Source organism: Branchiostoma floridae, chromosome 16, assembly GCF_000003815.2.
Source record: "Branchiostoma floridae strain S238N-H82 chromosome 16, Bfl_VNyyK, whole genome shotgun sequence".
NCBI classification, from domain to species: Eukaryota; Metazoa; Chordata; class Leptocardii; order Amphioxiformes; family Branchiostomatidae; genus Branchiostoma; species Branchiostoma floridae.
The window spans coordinates 5127962-5152493 of record NC_049994.1 but is presented as its reverse complement, the minus strand read 5'-3'; the positions used below and the strand labels follow the sequence as shown (position 1 = coordinate 5152493).

Genomic DNA, 24532 nt, shown 5'->3' with positions numbered 1-24532 from the left:
TACTCAGGCCACGGAAAAATTTTTTGTTTGTGTTGTGGTCCTGAAAAAAAAGGGTCAATACTATTGGAATTCCCTTTGTTTTCTTTCTCATTTTTTTAAACATTTTGACCCAAATGTTCCAATTATCTCTAATAATTTGATGTAAAAATGAAATGCATTAGGGCACTGGTATTTCCAACATCATATTGTAAATACATTTGTAATGAAAGTTCACCTTTATCCGTGGGTGACCTATATTCGTTGTTTTTAAAAATAACGCATTCAACTATGTCAACTAGTCAAGTAGACAGACAGTGGTTTTAAACAGCAATATTTTGAAAATTTTGCAATTTTAAACCACCGTCCAATGTCCCCTAAATATCATGTTTTTAAAACATTGGATAAAGGTTCCCCGTGGATAAAGGTGAAGTAGTGCTATACAGGTTATATACGTTGTACAAGAGAGTATAAACTGAACATACAATGTAAGAATGTGTTTACCACACATTCCTACATGAGCTGTTTAAAGCTTTAACAGTATTTCTAAATAATGTGGAATACAAGAAGTCTTTCTTCAACTTTCAAATATTGTCCTTCAAATCTAGCTATTGAAAAAACCAAATGCTTTTCTTCGCCGGAGATTCGGTACTCACCCCAGTAGCATCCTTAAGAAATTTCCCACGTGTGGAGCGAACGATCTGCCCTTTATCGTTCACAACCGGGGCGCCACCTCCTGGCTTACCCCACCAGTCTCTCTCTGACTCTCGGCGTATCTCAGCGGAGGTAGCCTTCGCAACATATTCTGTCAGAAAATGAGGATACATGTAAAAAATTCATTTTTCAATCTAAATCATTTTTCAAGTTTTGCAACCCACTACACAGCAAATAGGATTATATAGTGTATTGTGTAATGCCACAACAATTTGATTTTGTAGATAACATCTTAATTTGCAGTCCCCCAAATCACCTGATTCAAAGTCCTGTGCCCAACTGGCTACAACTACTTGAAGTCAGTGCAATGATCCCTTTTTTGGTGATCTATCTACTCTGTGCAATTAGCAATGGAGCTGTTGAAAGCACACCAGTGAAGCTTTTGCATAAATTATGCACAACATGTTCAGCTTGTTTCTTTATCATTCATTTTAAAGTGAACAGGAACTCACTAACAGGAATAATTATCACGACCATTTTTTGATCAAAATTTGATCAAAATTGTCAATGGATTCTTCCATAAATTTTGTATGTAACGCTAGTTCACCTTTATCCGCCTTTAACCATATCCATTGTGTTGCTTAACAGGGTACCCAGGGATATTAAGTCAATGAACGGTAGTTTCAAATTGTACTATTTTCAAGATATTGTAGTTTGAAACCACTATCTGTCGACTTGATATCCCTACTAGTACATACATTGTTCTTAAAAGAACGGATAAAGGTTACCCTACGGATAAAGGTAAACTAAGAGTTACCTTGCTATTAGTCCAACAAACAATATCCTCACTAACAGGATAATCACCACGACCATTTTTTCTTTAATTTCTTAATAAAACTTGCTCATAAATTGTGAATGGATTCTTCCAAAATTTTGTATGTACCTTGGCGTAAGTCCAACAAACAATACGTCAAATTTAGCTGGGTTTATTCCCTTTTTTACTGATTCTGTCATTAAAATTTGAAAATTTGCCATTCTGCTACTGATCATGAGATAAACACATTGCCTAACTTTAATGCCTTGCTATGCCTACAGCTAGAGTGACTACGTTACGGCTGCCTGTGTTTTGTGCCCACTGCACTGCACCCATCTCTACCTGCCCGACTCTGCACTAGGCTTACCATCACGATCAGTGATGCACGCTGTAGGAAAGAAGGGATCACACATGAGTCAGGATGGAAGATGGAATGGTTATGGTATGGAAAATTATCCTGGGTACCATCCGGGTAGCAGTTCACTGCTATGTTTGTTTCTGCTACCTTTCTGGGGAACTGCGTATTCAGACCTTTTGGTGGTAACGTCATTTAATGAGCGAATTAAGGAATGAGTCCTAGAGCGCTCGTTCGATGACAACAGGCCCACCACAAGCAGCCATTGGGTGCGTGTTTCGGGTGTTGGAACAATTGTTCGAGCAAGCTCTTGAACCCATTCCTTAATTTGCTGATATGCAAGGGCCAATCAGCGCCCTCGTCCAAAATTTGGACACTTACAGACATTAGAGATGTCCAGGTTCCAAGATGGTATAGCAGAGAAGCAATTGCATATAATAAAAGTCGGAGCAAGAAGTGACTGTACATAGTGTATTATAAACGTCGGAGCGAACTACTATCCGGATGGTACCCAGGCTAACAGAAAATAGTGTAGGTATAAAAGTATTATTGAGTTAAGGGTTAAATGAAAGTTATATGGGCAAGACTGAAAGACTAAACAAAAGCTACATGGGCTAGAGGGAAATTATTTAGTATTTCAAAACTCAAAGAAAGCTAGATATCCCGAGGTAATGAAAAACACAAGATGACATATACTCAAGCTCAAAATCTATGCATTTGCTTGAGTAACCGTTATCTTGATAATCTAAACTAGCTTGGGATTACTGTTACTAATCCAGGAAAAGAAAGTTTAAGTTGACTTAAAGTAAGAGTAATATTTGAGGCAAGACATCCATTTTGGTTTATGATGTTACATACAAATGTATATTGTTAGTTCACCTTTATTCCAGGGGTAACCTATTTCCGTTGTTTTTAAAAACGGCATTTAGGGATGTCAACGACAGGCGGTGGTTTCAAACTGCAATATTTTGAAAATGTCGGGTCCACTGAAATATTGTGAAAATATTGCAATTTGAAACCATGGTTTTCAAAACATGGATGTAGGTTACCCAGTGGATAAAGGTGAACTTAGCTATGACTATGAATCGCTGCTTCGTCAGATAGTGTTCTATTCCTTACCTCCATTCTCATACACCATTGTCTTCTTGACCTTGGACTTGACCTTGCCACTATCATCGAGTAGAGGCCCGCCACCACCAGTAGGCTTCAGGTCAAGGGTCCCTCCCTGTGGTAATGCCCCAAAAAAATAACATTCAAAACTTTTGTGATGAAATCGCTAACCTTTAGGCTTGTAATCTTGGAGCTAGAGGAAGAATACTAAAGACAAGGAGCGTTTCATGCACAACACTCTAAACGGTAGAATTTTATCGACGTTCACAATTCAAGGTACATTCTTGTATTAGACCCACACATCCTAGTACATAACCTACATGTCACTTGGGGATTGAATTTAGAATACCAGTGTAACATGCCAGAATACATGTATATTGTGTACTCCTGTCCAGGATATATTTGGGTTTGTTTTGGCCAGGGGTAAAGTATGGGCTGTTACACTGGATGTTAAAATTACAGTAGATCAAAATTTAAAACAGCAAAAGACCAAAATCTCACACATTGGTTAGCACAATGGTTTTACAACTGGTGAAATCTACATAAAAGTTGCTGCACCTGAATGTTTTCCTTCTTCTCAAATGGAAGAGCAGCAGGGAGAAAAAGAAAAGCATTGATAAACAACATTCAACTGTTACTACTTTGTAATGTTGGTTCACCTTTATCCGAGGGTAAGCTATATTCGTTTTTTGTAAGAAAAAACGCACTGAGGGATATAAAGTCAACGGATGGTGGTTTCAAATCGGATTATTTTGAAAATATTGCAAATGTGAAACCACTGTCAGCAGACTTAATACTCCTAAATATGCTGTTTTTAAAGACAACGGATAAAGGTCACCCCACGGATAAAGGTGAACTAGCATTACATGGGAATTTTTGGTAAAACTGTCTACCGCCACAAAAATCATGGTTCTTTAGATATTCAATACACCCAATAAATCACATTTCATTCAAATTAAGAACAACTGTTGAAAAGATCATGCACATGATCAAGTGTTCTATCTAATATGTGCTATGTCCTACAGAATGAAGTAATTCTAATCAAAAACAAGATCTTATAATATTGTTAGAAAGATTTGACATGAGGACCAAAATTGCAAGGAAAAAAGCAACAACAACAAAAACGAGGCACCTACCTTGACATCTGACTGGTAGGTCTCTGGGACTCCATAGACGTCTGTCCGTTTGAACCTGCGTACATTTCCGGACTTGTCCCACATCGGTGCCCCTTGACCCTTCCCCCAGGGGTCGTACTCGTCACCACCACCCTAGGGAGAAATAAGGCACTGTTATTATCGATATTTGCATATGACTCAACCAGGCAGAATGAACAGGATAGCCAATCAGCACCGAGGAAGAATGAATAGGATAGCCAATCAGCACCAAGGAAGAATGAATAGGACAGCCAATCATCACAAAGAAAGAGCGAATAGGACAGCCAATCAGCACCAAGGAAGAACGGATTGGATAGCCAGTCACCACCAAGGAAGAAGGAATAGGATAGACAATCAGCACCAAGGAAGAATGAATTGGATAGCCAATTAGAACCAAGGAAGAATGGATTGGATAGCCAATCAGCACCAATGAAGAATTAGCTGGATAGCCAATCAGCACCAAGGAAGAAGGAATGGGATAGCCAATCAGCACCAAGTAAGAATGGATTGCATAGCCAACCAGCACAAAAGAAGAATGGATTGGATAGCCAATCAGCACCAAGGAAGAAGGAATGGGATAGCAAATCAACACCAAAGAAGAATGGATTGGATAACCAATCAGCACCAAGGAAGAATGGATTGGATAGCCAATCATCACCAAAGAAGAAGGAATTGGATAGCCAATCATCACCAAAGAAGAAGTAATAGGATAGCAAATAAACACCAAGGAATAATTGATTAGATAGCCAATCAGCACCAAGGAAGAATGAATAGGATAGCCAATCAGCACCAGGGAAGAGTGGATTGGATAGCCAATCAGCCACAAGGAAGAAGGAATGGGATAGCAAATCAACACCAAAGAAGAATGGATTGGATAACCAATCAGCACCATGGAAGAATGGATTGGATAGCCAATCAGCACCAAAGAAGAAGGAATTGGATAGCCAATCAGCACCAAGGAAGAATTAATAGGATAGCAAATAAACACCAAGGAAGAATTGATTAGATAGCCAATCAGCACCAAGGAAGAAGGAATGGAATAGCCAATCAGCACCAAGGAAGAAGGAACTGGATAGCCCAATCAGCACCAAGGAAGAAGGAACTGGATAGCCAATCAGCACCATTTTGTACATTCTTGAAAAGGAAGGGAAAATTTACCTGTGATCTATCCACTTTGTCCACTAGTCTGGGCTTAGTTGGATCTGCAACAGATTAAGTAAGATATTAGTGAGTACGGAATATACAATGTTCTATTATCTAATATGGTATACAATAGGCTTTCATCTAATATGATACTCAGTACTTTGAACAAACAACACCTTTGCATGAACATGACTTTTTGTGAGCATTTGAATGTAATATCGTGAGATGTAGTTTGCTTATAACACAGCTTTGTGACTAAGTCTTACACATTATTAAGTTAACAAAGACCACCACAGACTTGCCCTAAAGCAACAAATACATCCTCATAAAAGCAACTAAACTTCCTTCCATCTAGCAGAGTTTGTTCCCTGTAATTGTTCCTAGTAGGTAAGTCACCAGCCAATCATGTGACCTCTTGCAAATTTACCTGTCAGCAGTCATGTGATTGGCTGGCAACATTGTCAGAAACAATGACAAGGTACTTGATTGGCTCACAGCTAGTTAGTGCTAGTAATTGTCCCAAAAGGATGGATAGTAGGTATATTTGCTAAGGCTGATACTACTGGTGTATTATGTCATACAATACACCTTTGTCCTGCAGCAGCCTTGAAAGATTGAAACTTAGGCAATTGTGGCAAACAAAAGACTGACCATCATCATAATTAGCAGTTCAACCAATGATAGCATGGCAATTAGGAAATCGAACAATAAGAGAATGGCTGCATCATGTCCGTCAAATATTTGCATTAATTTGTTTTTATTTTGCATCTCTTAAGGGACTATGAGACCAGTCTACTCTACTCTACATTGCTACATCTTTCGATGCATCACACTATAGTTGTATCATTTGTTATTTGATCTTATATTGTGAAAATTTGTGTGGTTTGGGGGATAACTAAATGGGAGCTGATTTTAGAGACAAGTTTGTCTGTTTGCCTCATTGACCTCTTTTTCGATCTATCATGTTCGCCGCATGAGAAAGGTGTATAGCAGTACCTTCTAGAAGAAAGGATGTCACTAACTTAGTAACTAAACACCAAGTGTTCACCAACGCCCTTTAACAAGTTTGATCTAACACCACTAATCCACAACCAGCCACCACTGCCTAGTACCCTAACCTTCTTGAATCAATTGTTCCAGTAGCTTCTGCCTCTGTTCCTTCCTAATTTTCTCCTTTTCTGCCACCTTTCTCTGTTCGTAAAGATCGTCCATCCGAGCCAAGTGCTGTTCGCGTTTCAGTTTCAACTGCCCTGTTTCCAAACGTGTCATACGTATCATCAACTCTGACTTATAAGAGAGCCTCTAAGTTATTGACATAACATAATGTACTGCTCCAATATGTAGTCATCAGATAAATGTAATGTTGAAATTTCATGAAAATGATGGAATATTCCTTCAGTAGAATATGTTGGAAAGACTGGAATTAAGCCATACACATTACACAATATTGTAACTGTTACAGTAACTGTTGTACAAATTGTAAGCTTTCACTAACGTATTGTGAAATACTAGCCAAATTTTTGAGATTGTGTGTGTCATCTTTTTTTCTATTTTTCAAGATAACCTTGCTAATCTTTTTGTAGAAAAATATAAATCTCCAAGCAGATGTTACGGTGACATAAGATGGTATCAAGGCTGGCCAAGGAGTGTGGCCAGCCAGCCAGCCAAGAAGTGTCCCTTTGCCACCAAGGCTTAGAGATTAGTAAATTTAAAGATTATTGTAGGGTTAGTACAGTTATCCAATGACTACATTTTTGGCATGTACTGTTACTAGCCTGTGTACTATCCTGATAGTAGTTTGCTCTGACGTTTCTTACAAACTATATACAGTCGCTTCTCGCTCCGACTTTTATTACACGATATATACAGTCGATTCTCTGCTATTATGTCTGGGAACCTTGACATCTCTAATGTTTGGAATCGTCCAAAATTTTGGACGAGAGCCCTGATTAGTCCCTATACATCAGCAAATAAAAGAATGGGTTCAAGAGCTCGCTCGAACAGGCGTTCCAACATCCGAAACGCCCTCCGTCCGCTTTTTGGAGGCCTATTGTTATCGAACAAGCGCTCTAGAACCCATCCTTTAATTCGCCCATTAATTGACATCACCACCAAAAGGTTTGAATGCACAGGTCTCCAGACGGGTAGCAGAAACGGACATAGGAGCAAACTACTATCTGGATGGTACCCAGGCTATACTGTTACGTTAGTAGCCTTCTACTTAAGAAGTTGCGGCAGACGTCAATGTCACAGCCACGCACCAAAATATGACCGAGTCCTCCCTTTAGTTGACATGCAGGGAAACATGCATATAAAAAAAGAAATGCAAAACGTGTCATAAATCAAGCAAAAATAATCTCAAACGGTCAAACAAAAGAAATCAAACAAACCCAGAATCGTACAAAACACAACAAAGGCTTTAAAATAAAAGACAAACAAACAAAATGATACATTATGAATAAAAACAAAAACAATGGCCACTGTAACGTTGAATCAGGTTATAGATTTGAATTTTGATCCCCTCTTTTATGACATGATCTTATATACAATGTACATGTTATGTACATGTATACAATGTCATGTAAAATTTAATGTGACTTTTGTGTCTTTAATAATCTTTATGAAAACGATCTGGTTACCATGGTAATCCCTGAGTGGCGCCCCAGCTCCTGGCTTCCCAAAGGGGTTGAATTCAGCCTGCAGATGACAAAAATATATATTACATATATTATGAACGATAAATTAATTCATTTGTTGGTTTGTTTGTTTGAAGACATCAAATATGATAACCTTATACCAGACATCATGATATGCGAAGAAAAATCATAGTCAACTACCTGTATCTCATATATAGTTTCTGTAATGTGGGTAATTTGTCAATAACAAATTTATTTTGCAAAACTTGTACTAAACTCATCTGCTAAAATCTATTGCAGTTCATAAATACATACTACTTGGAGAAAAATGTAGCATATACAAAAAAAACTAAAACTTCAAGTTGGTTCTTCAATCTTGCAAAGCTTCTATGATATCGTGTACTCCATGCAGACAAGTAGTGAATTCAAAGGTTCCATGTAACTGTGCCATCTAGGGATGTCCCTGTAGCTCAACTGGTAGCAGCCTCTCAGTTGGGGGCTGCACCAGTATTTTGAAAGGGACGTACAACGGGAGTCCCATGTTCAAGGAGGTGCCTCAAGCAGGCTAAAGGGAAAGGGCTAGCTACCCCTTTCTGTAAAAATGCTACTGCTACAGCAGGGAAACTTGCTGCCCTATGTACCACTAGAAACTACAAGAGTCTGAATGAAACAAAGAAATTTACCATCTTTCTGTCTGCCTCGATATCTGCCTGGTACTCCTGCTGCATCTGATGTTTCTTATCATCCATCAAGCGTGCTGATGAGAAATGACAAGAAATCAGAACAATTTCATCTCCAAACACAGCAATATCTGCAAGTAACAATTTTTTTAATACATGTATTGTGTAATCATTATGAAGGGGTGCCCAGTACTAGTAGATGCATGTTATTGCCATGATAAGAAACCAGTATTTCTTGTTGACCAGTCTAAAAAGATGTAGTGAACTGGTTTTTGGACTGATTAAAAAATAAATAGAGCTGTGCTTGTATTTCGCTTTCTAGAATATGTTATAATCATGTACAAGTTCAGTTTCGGACCTCAAGATATTGACTGTACCTGGACTTGACTTTTCTGTACTGGTACCCACCCCTAAGGACATGCTTATATCTAACTCAGAATGATAAACTCCAAAATATCAAAGATTCAAACTTTAAGGATTAGAAAACGTCAAATCTGAAAATTGGGACATGTTGTATCTTGTCTTCTTCCTTTTATTTTTCAAGACAAACAGCAAAAAAAGCAAAATGTTAGCAATTGTCCAGGAAAAAGATATAAAAAATGTTATCATAAGTTGTACAGTAACTTCAGTACCAAGGTCAGATACCAGGGGGCCAAACTTGATGTTGACCTTCGTCTTCCCAAGACCTACGCACACTAAATTTCATCGCAATCCATCAAACTAAAGTATGTTGACCAAAAGTATTTGGAAACTCAAACAAGCAAACACAATACACACAAAAGCATATAAACAGACATGGCAAAAAGTATGAATCCAATTTTAATGGAAGTAATACTGTACGGTAAATGCATTTAAGTTCGCGGGGATTTAATTTGGCGGTAGCGGGAAAAAGGACTTTTTGCGGTGGATTTAATTTCGCGGTAACACCATAGACTGCAGTCTAATACCATTATAGAAAAATGTTCGCGGTGGTTTTAAGTTCGCGGTGAAGTGGTCACCGCGAAAACCGTGAACATTAATTCACCGCAAACATTTCTACATTTACAGTAACTCACCAAGTTCAGACTTGTATTCCATAGCAGCCCTTGGATCCAGCCTGTAGCGTTCGATCTGCTCAAGTTCCCTCGCTGATGCTTTGTTGTCCTTGAACCTCAGAACTGGGTCCTGCTTTAAGGTCGTCTTTATCTTGCCTGACTCCGTGCGATAAGGAGCCCCACCCCCGGGCTTACCAAACCCATCCTCGTATGTGTGCTATTTAAAGAAAACATGAAAGTTTTTAGTATTATTCAGACCCTGGGACATACTGTAAAATGCAGGGGCATCTCCAAGTTTGATGTACCAAGTGATTTTGAAGAGTAGCTTACGTTTCATGAAAGAACGGTAGAATCAAAAGGCCTATAGGTCTTTTTCAACTGTGAGCAGTCTAACGCTAGTTCACCTTTATCCGTGGGTTAACCCATATCCGATGTATTGAAGAACGGGGTATTTAGGGATATCATGTCAAAGGACAAATTGACATCCCTAAATACCATACTTTTTAAAAACAATGGATAATTTTTTTATACAGTTACCCTGCGGATAAAGGTGAACTAGCACCAAAGTTAACACAAAGTAAGTACTAGCACATGGATTGAAAAGATGACATTTTAGGACTGAATTTGCTCACATTCAGAAGGGAATTTTGATCAATATGTGTCAAAAGTTTATTTCATAATGTGATGCTCCTTGAAGCCTCAGGTTTACAATTCCTGGAGATATCCCTGCTGAAAACTACACTAATTGGAACAGATGCACCAACAGATCATGACTTGTGTACGAAAAAAAAGAGCACAACACAATCAAACACAAAAGACAACACACAGAAAGATGGATTGAAAGAAGCAGATGAAAGCAGTGATTGTGGTTAGTTTCCTATCCCCTTTCTCTGTAAAAAAACAAATTTTTGTTGCATTTTCCAAGATAGAATATTTCCTTCTTCATTCCTTTAAGTCTAGACTTTCTAGGTCATGTAGATATATATATTAGTGTTTTTTTCAATGTACAATGTAAACATTACATTTACATTAAAGAAAACGAACTAATATATATATCAACCCTACATCTATAACATTTGAACAATATTACTTGTAGTTTTTTTGTTGTTTTTTTAAAGAGCCAAATTTATAAAATTCCTTAGTTTCAGGAAGTTGAATTTTAAACAGTCTTTTTCTGACCGTAACAAACAATATTGAAACTTCTGATCTCCTAAGCTGCTAGTAGATATTGTCTACGCTAGATAAAAAATCAAACAAGCAAAACAAACACTCGAAACACACTCAGCTATTCTCAATTCACTTTCCTCGCTAACACAAACCCACCTCTGGCATTGGGGGTCTAAATCTGGTCTCTAATGAGTTTGTCATCCTAGTCATAGGAGCCTGTATAGAACAGACAAGTAGGCATATCTCGTGAGCTTCGGACTAACGAAGATATTTGAAATACTGGACGTATGTCCTTTAAACTTTATGATACCAATGACACCAATGGACAACATTTTCTGATATATTCAATTAAAATTAATTTGTCTATTATTCAATGAAAAGGAGACATTTGCTCTAAATATACACTGCTTTTGTTATTCTACATTAGACCATTCTAGTTACAATAGTTATTATAGGTACATGTAATTGAATGTTGATCAATATTACTTATTGATGTCACAATGAATATGGCAGTTTAAATCAAAGTTTATTTGGTGCAAATGTCTGAACGTACATTGAATGATACTACAATGTATTACTAGTATTATTGAAGATAATCAGAAAACGTTATACTTTGGTGTCATAGGCACTTTTCACTATTAATACTGTGTGGTATCAGCTTACCTGACCCCCAGTGGTACACCTGTGCAAAACTGTTTAATTCCTTTATCAATTTCTATCAACTTTTACTGACTTTTACACTGCACACACTTGTTGTGTTTATGAAATCAGAACTTTATCAGTAAGTATGTCAAGGTTGGTTAGACACACAGGTAAAAAGATACACAATACAAATTTCAAGTTACTCTCGCAACTTTTCCAGTTGCTTAATGAGTAGCCTATAATTTGTATCCTGTATCAGACTAAGTATATTTGAGTGGACTTGCAATTGAAAGAAGTACAAGAATGACATTATGTAGAGATTAGGATAAACTTAGTTTACAGTGACAATAACCATTATGGTAGTTGACCGGGGAGAAACACTGTGAGTAGATGGGGGAGGGGGGCAGAAAGAGAGCTACCACACTATAGGAACTCATGGATGGTGGAAAATGAACTGTCAGTTATAAAAACAGTATGCTTTTTGTGTGTTTTTCTATTCTGAAAAACAGTGTCATTTTTGTGTGTGTTTTTTTTTGGCAAGTCATCGAGTCACCATTTTGGTCTTGAATTGCAATTAACATGCCATAAAAATAGAATGGACATTTTTTCGACTTTTGGGAATTTGCCATGAACACTTTCCACCCCAATGCAAGAGTCTGTGTGAACCCACCATCCGGTTGTCTGTAACAATTGGTGGGGAGTCTTTCTTGATTCCAGGCTGATGAGAGATGGAACAATGTTAATCTATGGACTAACACACGCTACATTAGGGATCAATGGTCAAACAGCCTCACAAGTGTTCAAAATACATGATCATAGTTTGTTTTTCTTTGTTCTTCTAGTAGTATCTAAAATTTGATTATCACTCTAAGGCCACGTGCACGACAATTTATTTCCTTGGTTCTTGGCAAATATGTGTAGCTTGAGAATCATCCTCCGTAGTAACCGCTGGCTCACGACTTTCGCTTGCTAACCACGGAGTTAGGAAGTGAAAGTCGTGAGCCAGCGGTTACTACGGAGGATGATACTCAGGCTAAAATATGTGCACATCATAAAGAAAAAAACGGCATGGTAAAAGGTTAAGTTAAAATTAATTTAGGTAGTCCCATAGTTTTGTTGCAGATAAACTAAAAGATTTAACATTAGTTCACATTTATCCGTTGGGTAACCTATATCCGTTGCTTTTAAAAGCAGGGTATTTGGAGATATCACGTTGACGGACGTTGGTTTCAAATTGCAATATGTTCAGTATGTTGCGGTTTAAAACTACCACCCTTCAGCTTGATGTGCCTTAATACCCTGTTTTAGAAAACAATGTATATAGGTTAGCGGATAAAGGTGAACTAGCGTTAACCATGAAATGCATAGAGAGACTTGGATATTATGAAATTCACCATTTTTACAACAGGGAAGTCAACAAATATTAAGAAATTTGCCAAAAAGTAAGCTTTAAATAAGGGGGCTATTACAAATTGTTTGCGCTATCATGGACAAAACTTTGGGCAGTGGGCTACACAAAGAAGGGACGTGTTTTGTTGGTATCAAATCAACATTGTTTTGTTTATCAAACACACCCCACTGCGCTCATAGTATTGAATCAAAAGTGTAAACAGTATCGAACTTCAAAACATGTCAAAGGTATCAAAAATTTTTAAGTTTGCCACATTTTTTTTTCCATACTATGACAATTCATGAAAATTTTTTCTGCATTTGGTTGATGACAATTGAACAGGGTTGATGTGGCATGTCTGTCCCTACCTTTGGAGCCCCTCCTCCTGGCCTGCCAAAAGGCTGGTAGGTTTTCAACATTTCCAGATCCTGTCAGGAAAGAATACTGAATTAGAACACAATGACATAGTGAAGTATATTTGATTAGAAAGCAAAACGGGTCTAAATATGTGTATCAAGACAGATAAATTGTGCACAATAAGAAACTTTATTTATATCAGATAATTAACATGCCATAATTGCTTCTTCTCTCTTCTTAAATCATGTGTAGAAAAATTACAGAGTTCTCCATTAAATTGTACAATGTAGTTACATGATTGGCATTACATAATCAAGTGAACAATCAATCCTTATGTGCATATTTTGGTCTAGAAGAATGGCAATAAGAATTTAGAGCCTTTTATATTATCAGATTCTTTGTATAAAGGAGAATTCTAGAACAAAGAGTAAGATTTTCATTTTATTATTATAATACAAAGAAAAGAGACAATTGATGAATGTGCTTTTCAAGTCTCCAGGGATTAAAGAGTATTCCTCCCAATCCCCCTTTTTCACTCTTTCTCACCCTTTTCTTTTCCTCCACCTCCTCTACTTTCTTGCGAGCCTTCTCGGTTCGCCAGCGAGCGATGTCCAATTCCGCTTCGTTCTGCTGCTTGTGACGGCGACGTTCCTCTGCCGACCTGTCGGCACACAAGAAGAGTCTTTTGAGCTGACTGCAAAAGCTGGTCAATACAGTATAATCAAGGCATGGTTATTAATGCTAAGAGATATAGACTGTTGTGGTATCATTATGACAAAAATGTCAGACCAATGTAGCATTTTACAGTCACCATTTTTGCAAGGGTGTTAATACCTTTGTCAAGGAGGTTATATTCAAGGCACCATCTACATGTATGTATGTGTGTGTATGTGTCTGTTAGCTGGTCGCCAAGATCACTTAAAATGGCTAAATAGATTTAGTGTGTTGGTAGGCTGTGACAAAAACTAGTAACAATTAGATGTTGGGCCCCCTGGCAGCTTTCCACGGCAGTGCAGCAGAATTTCTGGTTTTGATATCTTGTGTTCTGTACAAGCCATGGTCATGATTTTTGTGGGCTGTAGTGCCTGGTCCCTGAGCTGGTTAAAGCCTGGATCTGTTTCATCTGCTTTACCATGCTGATTGTTTTGCTTTCAATTGGTAAACCGTAAAGGCACGTTCTAGGTGCTACGTGTTATAGCAATTTATACATACCAGGGCTCGAAATAGTGGGTGCATGTGCACCCAGGTGCACCCAAAATTGGAGCTGTGCACCCAATTGTTTTCTGTGGGTGCACAGGGTGGACCCAAATATTTTCTTGGGTTTATCTTATGTAAAGATATCAAAGTATACTAGTATACATCATATTCTTGATCTAAGTGTTAGAAAGATAATAAAAAATGTCTGTCATGGTACTTGTTTAAGAATTTGATAGCATGTAAGTATCTAAAGTTTTGTTATTAGGTTTTTCTGACATTCTATTATGATTTAAGTGGTGCACCCAACAATTTGTTGACCTAATCCCAAAAATGAATTTCAAGCCCTGCATACCCTCGCTGATCCTTCAGGAAATCAGACCGTCTGACTGGGATCTTGTCGGAGGACTCCAGCAGGTGATGTAGCTCGTCTGTGCCGTACTGGAAATTCTTACCATCTAACTCAAAGATGGGCTTCCCTGGAAATAGAAAATTCAAAAGTTTTACTGACTAGGTAAATATCATCCTTGGACATATAAAAACATAAGAAAAAAGTACCAGTCCTTTAGCTACAATAAAAACACTTATTGTTGTCAGACGTAGAAGAATGATCATGATGGCTAGGCACTCTCAGCTTTAACTACAGACAGTTCAAAGATACAATTTTTAGTACAAGTTAACAACTTTAATAATCTAACAACAAAGACAGTGAGGCAGAGTTTGGCACAAGAAAGGGAAAAGTTTTTTAATCCTGTTTAACTTTTCCGAACAAACACAGTTTTACTTTTCCGAAGTAATGTCTTGAAAACCTTATTCACTTAACTTTAACTAAGGTGGCCCTGGGGTGGTGGCGGGTTAAAAGGGATAACTTATCAAAACGTCCTCACTCCCCTGCAGGCAGGGATAAACTGGCCGAGGACTGAGATCACGTGGTGTGGGATCACATGACCCCAGGAGGGCCGAACCAAGTCTTTTATTGGTTGCCTATTACACGAAATCTCCCAAGGGGAGCATTTCTCCCAAACCCTTGGTCTGTTATTAACCAGTTCAAACTACTTAGTAGTGATGCTGAAGAACAGTCCTGAATGTCATTCAAAACATCTGGAAGTAATCGCTGAAACTTATCCAACTGTATTAATTTGTCTTCAAACAAATGTCTTCAAAATGAATTTAAAGTACCATATCATATACTACTCGCTCTGGTGTTTGATTTTCTAAGATGATTTGTGTATACAGTGGAAGCCAGTTAATTGCATGTCGGATAAACGCACACTTCGGTCTATTGCACGGAATCCCCACATCCCGTGGCGGTGCGGTCCAACTGGGTAACTTTGCATTATCGCACACGCCAGATAATTGCACGGAATTCGCTGGCAAATTGGGTGTGCAATTAAGCGGCTTCTACTGTACCAAATTGAATTATTTGAAAGATAGACTTTTTTAAGTCAGGGCTCGAAATTCATTTTTGGGATTAGGTGCACTGGTGCACCCAGCTTAAAAAATTGGGTGCACCAAAAAATTTTGGGATGCACCACTTAAATTTAAGTAATGACCTATTGATAAAAACTTAGTTACAAGCTATCAAATTCTTAAACAAGTTGTACCATGACAGACATTTTTATTATCTTTCTAACACTTAGATGTGAAGAATATGATGTATACTATATACTTTGATATATTTACATACATTAACCTAAGAAAATATTTGGGTGCACCCTGTGCACCCACAGAAAATAATTGGGTGCACAGTTCCAATTTTGGGTGCACCTGGGTGCACATGCACCCAGTATTTCGAGCCCTGTAAATGTAAATCAAACTGTGAAGAATCTCTCCATGCGATACTCACCATTGACGAACTGCGTGGCTTGTACTTTTTTCCGTTTAGGAGGCGGAGCGTCGTTCTCTCTGAAGCCCAGCGGCCCTGTAAGCGGCTGCTTCACACCCTCAAACTGCTTATCGGGGAAGCCCTGGTACTTGTAGGTGCGGCGGGGGGCTTCAGTTCCAGGGGGTGGGGTGAAGGCACTAAAGTCTTTGGGCGTAACTGAAAAGTATAAAGACAATGCATTTTACACAACTGCTTAATCCTCATGACATTTGACAACATAACAAAAGACATTAAACAAAACCCTGAAATCTTCAAGACTATTGTAAAAACGTTTTAGTAGAAAAGTAACATTTGCAATCAAACACATCATGTTGTTTACTTTCACATGGTCAAGCTACTGTACTGCTCTGTTTATTTTCACGCAAACACAAAGTCATATTAAAATGATGAATATACACGCCGCTGTCCTGCCACTTGCTACATAATGTCATCCAACACCACAGGGTGTCTCCTAGTTTACCAGTAACCATGGTGACAGCTATCTGGACAAGGTCAATGACCTTAATATTGGTTTGTAGAAGAAGAAGAAGCAACTGACCTAAAACAATATTTTGCTGAATGTAAACATCATAATCACTAATATGTGAAAATCTATTCTTCTTCTTGAAAGATCAGGCAAGAAGTACCAAAACCAAAACTGAGCATGATTCCTAACTTTGTATTATCACAGTGCCGATAAAGGTCATGTAATTAAATATTATGTGACTTACATCAAAATCAATTGAAACATACATACAGTGCATGTTTCCTGGTATTGGGATTTATAGCATTTCTTCAAACGTCCATTATAGGTGCATTGACCCACCTTATCCTCTAATCAATACATGTATTATCCTTTCATGACTTCCACTACACAATGTCATTTATATGTCACTACTATATGTTGTACATGACATTTCATGGCTATAACTATAATGAATGTTCCTATAACACGCAACATCTCTTATCTACATCAAAACCTTTATATCAGCCACACCGTAACCATGGTTTGATTGACACATTGCATGTAGATAAACTACCAGTGGTCATGAAAACAGCAGGGGGGACTAAATCTAATCTGTTAAACTGTCAAGTGCTGGCACTCTGTGTATTGTGTTCTTTGATTAGTTCCGACATCTTCTACATTCACACAAAGGCCATTTAATTAGATTAAACTAGAAATGGTCATGTTCATCCACACACACATAAATAAGTTTTGGACTGTTGAACAGTTGGAAAAAAGTCATAGTAATGATTGGAATTTTTTCTGTACTAATATTATAGATATTCAAATATTTTTCAGTCTTAAGAGATTAGATATACATTTTCAAAATTTTAAATATCTGAGTCTGACACACAAAGACAGGTTGTCAGTGACTTACCATTAGAAAACATCGTTAATGCATCATTTCCAAAAGACGTTTCGTTGATCATGAGTTGTAGATGGCATGGTTATGGTTTTAGTACCTTTATGTGCAAACAATCACCAAAGTCTGGCTTTACAACAAAGTCTGTTCTAGAACATTATGTTATAGATCGTTTTCACAATGACGTCACAGTCGCGTTCGAACGTTCGAACGGCCATGTTGGATGATAAGCGGCTCGATCTCCACACGGCTGTGTGTTGCACGTGGTGGACTCGTAGGTGGAAAGAAGCCTTTTTTTTTCAGAAACGGGCTGGATGTTTGCCGTGCTAATTGCGAGTTCCATAAACACAGGATAAGGCCTACTCGCCGTTTCTATTCAACAACATTACCTACAGTCCGTCGTCTTTTCAATAACTTGATTAAACCACTCTCCTACCAGCCCACCAACAGTAGCCCTGCCGCGGAGTTTGTGCATGCTTTCTTTTATTTTTTGGGAGAAAGTTGGTTTCTGGTACAGGGTATACATATGTCATGGACGTATACCATGTTACACGAAATTGTCAGCAAGCTTGTTCTATTTCATCTTTATAAAACACGGCACATCGAGTCCTGAGCTGTGAATGATATTTTCACCAGTACTGCCCCCGATGTTCTGTCGATAATCAAGCGAGGATTAAAAGTTGTTTGGCTTGTTCACGAGGAACGAAATTCGAACTTTTTTACCCACGATTCTGTAGCTGGTAGAACAAAACAAAATTTCTTCAGTCGCAAACTTTACCTAAGGCAAGACAAAACATGTCAATGCGGAACTTACACGTGTTAACGGGCACAATACACCCCTCACGCGCATCTCAATCGTTGTGTCAGTTTAACGCTCAGCACGGCCCAGTACGCTTACCTAAAAGTATGAGGTGAGGTGTATATTGTGCATACGACTGGTATGATCTTAGAAAGAAAAATGTCAATACGGACCTCTTATGGACTTGATATATACGCTCATGTGACTGCACCTGAAGGATGCGGTCACACATGCATATAGTATTCAAGTCCGTATGAGGTTCGTATGAAATTCTTCGCCCCCACCGTGCTCCACAGGTCGCTGTGAAAATAAAATTGGACATATATAGACAGATGACATGCCAGAGGAGTTAGCTAGATCGCAGGCCATACTCCCTCGGCCAACTAACTTCTCTAGCATGTTATCTGAGTGTCTACATTTGTTTAATTTCGGCCTTTTCCCAGTGATATATGTGAAGCCTGATAAAGACAAATAGTCCATAGGGACCTCATATGAACTTTGATAAAGATTCTTTATTGAGAAACGACAAAAGTACAGAGACTTTCGTAAGGTCTACATGTACAACAGATATACGCACGTGTGACGGCACCCTTAAGTTACACAAATTTTAAAACTTTGACAGCCCCTTCCGTATCTCGCACGATTTTAGTATTGAATCGACAAAGTGTGGCGTGTCTTCCAGCGAGCTTTGCGCTTGTGGCGAGGGAAGTTTCTACAAGTCTGGTCGAGTTCTGTCACCTCCATGCCGCGACGGGCACTAAACGCAATTTGGCATCTGACTAAACATGTGCTAAGCATTCTCAGAGTTTGAATTTTCAGTATTAAGTGCAACGTTACAGTCTGTCGCAATAACGTCAGCGCTAGCAGCCCTGATTCGTATGTTTGACGTTAGTTGATCAACTGAATTGTAATTTTGTAAACTGACCTTTCTAATACACATGTTAACAAAGCCAAAATACGGAAAAAAGACGCGCGCACGAACTTATTTAATACCACTATCCCGCTGGCCCCCACTATCCGCTTGCCTCACGGAGTTAGGTTCGGGGAAGCGCTAAATCGTGCCCCTTGTTAGGCAAGTGGATAGTGAGGGCCAGCTCGTGCACGCATGCGGTGGGGATTGGTAGCTAGTCCTCTGCACGCCGCCTGTCAGTGAAAGGATATCACCCAGGGTAGCGGGCCAGGTACAGTGAATGATCGCGTTTTTTGCGAAGTCGCTTCACCGCGAACTCTGAACCACCGCGAACACTCCATTTCCCGCTACCGCAAAAGTAAATCCTCGCGATCGGCACCAGCATTAGATCGTTGAAAAAAGTGCCATTTTTAAAAGTATATAGATCAAGACGTATTATTGCAACTTTGTCCTGATTATTACAACCTTGGCTATATCACTTAATGATTCACAGAATGGAGACAAAACAGCACACTTGAACCCGCAAGTAACTTTGCTGGTGCCGTTCTGTGTTCTAGTCATCCAGGTTATCATCCAACATGGCGCCCACGCGTGATCGAACGGTTTTCGAACGTTCTGTGAAAACGATCTATTGAATAAATGTCATCATTGTGACACCTGTTTCAATAACAAGTTACAGAAGGAACAAAAGATATTTGAACTGAATCTTTTCTCAAATAAAAGAAATATACTTTATGTCAGGGCCAATTTTTATCAAGTTGTAGTGGTCTACAAAAGTATTGGACTGGATGCTTTCTTTTGAACTTCACATACTGTTTTAACTTCTGAGATTGTACAGGTTACAATTCTCGCCCGAGGCCCCAGACTTAAAGTTATGTCAGGAATGATGCAATTGTTTCTTTGTGGCCGGGGGAGCTTGAAAGAAAGAAATGGTACTTAAGAATTTCAGAAATTAGAACACACTACGGCCTCATTTCCAACAGAAAACCATACCTTGAACTGTACTTATTGCTTTCATCTAGCTTTCATTCAGGTTTCTCCCTAACCTAATACTGTGCTGGTATTTTCCATTCTATAATAACAAAGGGGGGTTGACCTTCTACACAACAACACAAAACAAACGTCAGAAATGGGACCCTCTTCTCTTGATTACAGTGCGGTACAGGCCTTTGTGCAACTGTGTAAGTTGTACCTATTTTTCTCGGGCATCCGTAACGTGGCGCTCTCGTTGTCGCTCACCCGTAGACAGGGACTACCTCACGTAGAGCAAAATCTTGTGTTTTTATCGCCATGACAACAAACAATCACGAACAATAACAGAGGCACGCCTAGGAGTGGATCCCTTAGAATGACCTGCTTTTGCGTGCAGTGTTTTTTGCATGAGCGGGTTTTGGCATTACGAGGGTAGCAGTTAATAAAGGAACATAAAGAAAAGTATGATCTCTATCGTGATGACAGATAGACAGGCGGCATTGATGATTACAGACAGGAGATGTGTACCTAGGAAACTGAGAAAAACACTACCAGTATGGACAATGAACAAGCTTTCCCTTCCATATTTCAATTATCCACACTACACTGTAAAGACTCATTTTCCCAGGTTACATCCCTAGTGCTGCTTCAAAACTTGGAATATGGTCGCAATGAAACAGTATCTAGGGATTTCTATTTTTAGACTTTTTACACTACCAATGAATAATTTTTATTATTCTGTAACTATATATATACTAGTTCTAATATAGAGACATTTGCATAATCACTAAATAGCCTCCACTTAAGTTTTAAAGGTGCTGTCATCAAAAAAATGTCCCAACAAGAGCAGTGCTGATAAAGTTATGACGCAGTGGGTCACATACAAGTAGGAATCAAACTGTGAAGTACGTATACGAAAAACGGAAAAGAGGATCGTAATATTAGAATTATAGTCTCATTGCCCATCCCTCTCCTTCCACTGCCTTTTACCTCCCCAACCAAAGTCAGGTACCCATATTTTACACCTGTGAGTGGAGTGAAAAAAGTTGTGAAAAGTGCCTCTACCAAGGGCACTATGACCCCATTCACACTCAGAAAAACGATTCGAATAAAACATGTTATCCGAATAAAACTACCCGATCCGAATAAAACTTAGCAGTATGAACGCTCCCAAATCACTTGGATTTCATCAATTCGAATCCCTTGCGATCCACCTCGGGGAGGTAGATAGAACTCCAGGAAGTGGACAAAACTGCGAGGCGGGAGTCTCGATTCGTACGATTTGGCAGTGTGAACGCGCAAGTGGATAGGATTCACTTTAAGTGGATAGGATGCAACTTATCAAAGGTGAGTTTGCTCAATTAGAAGTTTTTCTGTCAGTCCGAGTCTGAAAATGTTCAAAGCACAATGTTGTTCCACCAATCATGGCTTCGCTCCCGCTCCCAGATCGTTCTGTCTGCCGCTCTGACTTTGTCGGTGAAACCTTATCGCGATCAAAGACCGTCGATTGCGTTCCCTTCTACGACTACAGAACATTCTCCAGAAGAACAACAGCATCAAAAGTTGGTGGATTCCCGCCATTTTGAGCTGTAAGAAATGGTGCTACCCTTTGACCTCAACCTAATGTTTCATTCGGATAAGACTGAGGGCGCACTAATCGGATTACCGAAGACGAGTGTGAACGCAATTTTGGATCGGATAGAATTTTTTTTATTCGGATAAATGTTTTATCCAAATCGTTTTTCTGAGTGTGAATGGGGTCTTAATCAGTGGCATGTCAGGGAACTTGAACATAGGACCTCTGGCCATGGGTTTCTGGGCTAAACATCTGTCATGACGCCATAAAGCAACAGAGAAAACAGCAACCCTGCAAAGTCCAAACTTTTCACTGGAAAACTTTAATTTCAACCTGGATTTCAACCCCTCTTCCATAGCTCCTAACATACAATGTTTTTCTTAACAGCCCAAGCCTTGTTGACTTTGGCTAAGTATGGAATAATGAATTGGCTTTATCATCATCATCGGTCGACGTGATCAAATGTAGACATGTTCGCACATGTCTACACACGACGGGGTTATACCGCCCCTTACGGGGTGACATACCCTTTCGTAGGCTAATTACAAGACGGGGATGCGCCAGGTCTCCCGTCCAATTGATTGACACTTCGTGCTGAAAGGTAAAATTGTTGTAAAAAGCATTGCTTTTCTGTCTTTTGTTACAGTCTAAAACCTAAATGATTATTTACTATTTCTTATTCACTGACTAGTATTCATATAAAAATGTTTCCTAGTAATACATGTCATTCTGTACCATTACAATATATGGCTTTACTGTATTTATTTAACCATAGGGGGTCCAATTTCCAAGGCAACCTACACAAGGTGGTAATGCAGGTAAGCACCCTTGGACCAATAAAGGTTAATCAGGTGGGAACGTACAGTGAATAAGGCTATTGTCTCCTTGTTATTTGTAGTACCTAACATCCTGGACTAGCTAACAATAACTTTACCTCCACTGGTGCATTTTCTTTAAACACACAAATCAAGAAGGAACTTCTTACAATTGTAAGGATTAAAGATAATACCTGTATATGTTTTGAGGTGGTTTTGTTCTATTGTTAAGGTGTTCTGTGTATTAGTTACATCCTTGGAGATTTGCTTGCATATTATTTACTCATCTAGTTGGTCTCTCTCTACATTAAAAATTCATGTGAAGGATATAGCTGTTGAGTGAGTTAAAGAATGACACATTGTGAAAAACCATTGATCCATGTGCTGGTATGGCAAATTTTGCAAAGTTACTTTTTCTGTCTGTGCCACTTCATTAGATATAGGTGGCCAAAGTATTGAGGATACGTAAACATCCAGCTTGAAGATTAGTAAAAAAAAACAGGCGTTTGACTCTAATTCTGATTTAAGTCTAGGAAATCCCAATTAAAATGGTTTAGTAGACTACCTGGTTAAGTATCCGTATATGAGACCTATTACAAGTCTTAATGTATCAAATGAATATGCGGGAGATCAATATTATTTGGAGGGCGACATAAAGCAGGCGGCCCTATATATGACTTTAAGTATTATAATAATAATAATAATAATTTTGGTTGTATTTGCAGCTAGTACAAGGAACCCAAGGTGTTGATTAATGAGGCTGATTAACATGGCTGAGACACCTACTCGAGCACGGGACCTCCATTTTTCGTCCCTCCTGGAAAACGATTTCGTGAAATTTTTGTTCCAGCTACAGCACCCGGTCATCTTTGGGTGGTCTCCCATCAAAGAACTGTCCGCATTGCATGTTTCTTAACTTCAGAGATCGAGGGTATGCAATGCGCCACACGGCCATTATAAAACTATAAAGCATCAAATCTCTGCACTTAAGGACCAATGCGGTTATCGAAGAGTAGGGATGACCCAGAGTTGTTGGCCAAAAGCACCAACCCGATAGCCACAAAATTGCATTGATTACAACTTGAGCTTAAGTTGGAAAAAGATCATGCTTCACCTCTCCTTTACCTTATTGTGTTACAGTAATACATCAACATACTGTAGCTGTCATGCCAATGCCAATGTAACTTTTCAGCTGAATGGTCTAATGCAATGTTAAATTGGGCTGACATAATCCAATGAGTCTGACGTCCCCAAATTCACTCCATCATTCTGTCCATCAGTGCCTGACCTAGCAGTACCACGGAATCCAAGATCAACATAGCAAAACACCTTTGGTGGGTTTATTTTCTTGGGCTCAACACAGAGACTTTGTTTGTAATGTTTTCATGACAAACATTCAGCAAACTTCTTGCTACTTCTGTACAATCAAATTATTTTGGTCCAAACAACTTTGTGATCACTCCTTTCTGATAACACAATTTTCTTCATAATTCATTGCAGAAATGAACAATAACTCTTCAGAAAACCAATAAAAGTTTTCAACTGAATTGATTTTTTTTTCAATCATTCTTTATTACTTTTTGCAAAACAAACAACAAAAAGAAAGCATGGCAGCTACAGATACGTTAAACAAAGCACATGTAAAACCACAAAATAAAAGCAAAAACCAGTAACAACAGTTAACGTTAGTCCTAAACCCCTTTGCCCATATTCATTCAACAATATCACTACTAGTATACATTTGTTTAAGATATGGTGCTGACAGAAAATAAGTTATTTAAGTTTCCCCACTTCCCCCTGTGTTTAAGCAGTTTGCCTTGCCGAATTGCTATGTTTTTTTCTAATTTATAAAAGTATGCTCAAAGGATATGAAAGCAGACAGATTCAAAGAATGCTTACGATTTTTAAAAACAAATATTTTGC

At 38.6% G+C, this 24532-nt stretch overlaps 1 protein-coding gene across 12 annotated transcripts in view; it reads right to left on the bottom strand.

Moving 5' to 3' along the window:
* LOC118403723 overlaps positions 1-24532 on the bottom strand; it is a 33207-nt gene that overhangs the window by 8078 nt on the left and 597 nt on the right. For 3 of the 12 annotated variants that reach the window (XM_035802505.1, XM_035802514.1, XM_035802508.1), the window contains exons 2-17: positions 16153-16347; positions 14662-14785; positions 13659-13773; positions 13124-13183; positions 12036-12083; positions 10880-10939; positions 9578-9773; positions 8526-8599; positions 7846-7903; positions 6325-6456; positions 5222-5265; positions 4046-4177; positions 3468-3482; positions 2919-3024; positions 1812-1832; positions 633-781 (exon numbers count right to left, since the gene is read on the bottom strand). In XM_035802505.1, the coding sequence (XP_035658398.1) occupies positions 633-781; positions 1812-1832; positions 2919-3024; positions 3468-3482; positions 4046-4177; positions 5222-5265; positions 6325-6456; positions 7846-7903; positions 8526-8599; positions 9578-9773; positions 10880-10939; positions 12036-12083; positions 13124-13183; positions 13659-13773; positions 14662-14785; positions 16153-16347 (1529 nt within the window). Of the gene's footprint in view, positions 1-632; positions 782-1811; positions 1833-2918; positions 3025-3467; positions 3483-4045; positions 4178-5221; positions 5266-6324; positions 6457-7467; positions 7489-7845; positions 7904-8525; positions 8600-9577; positions 9774-10879; positions 10940-12035; positions 12084-13123; positions 13184-13658; positions 13774-14661; positions 14786-16152; positions 16348-17552; positions 17645-24532 lie in introns of those variants that run through there. The other 9 variants (XM_035802509.1, XM_035802511.1, XM_035802506.1 and 6 more) reach the window with 8 other exon arrangements.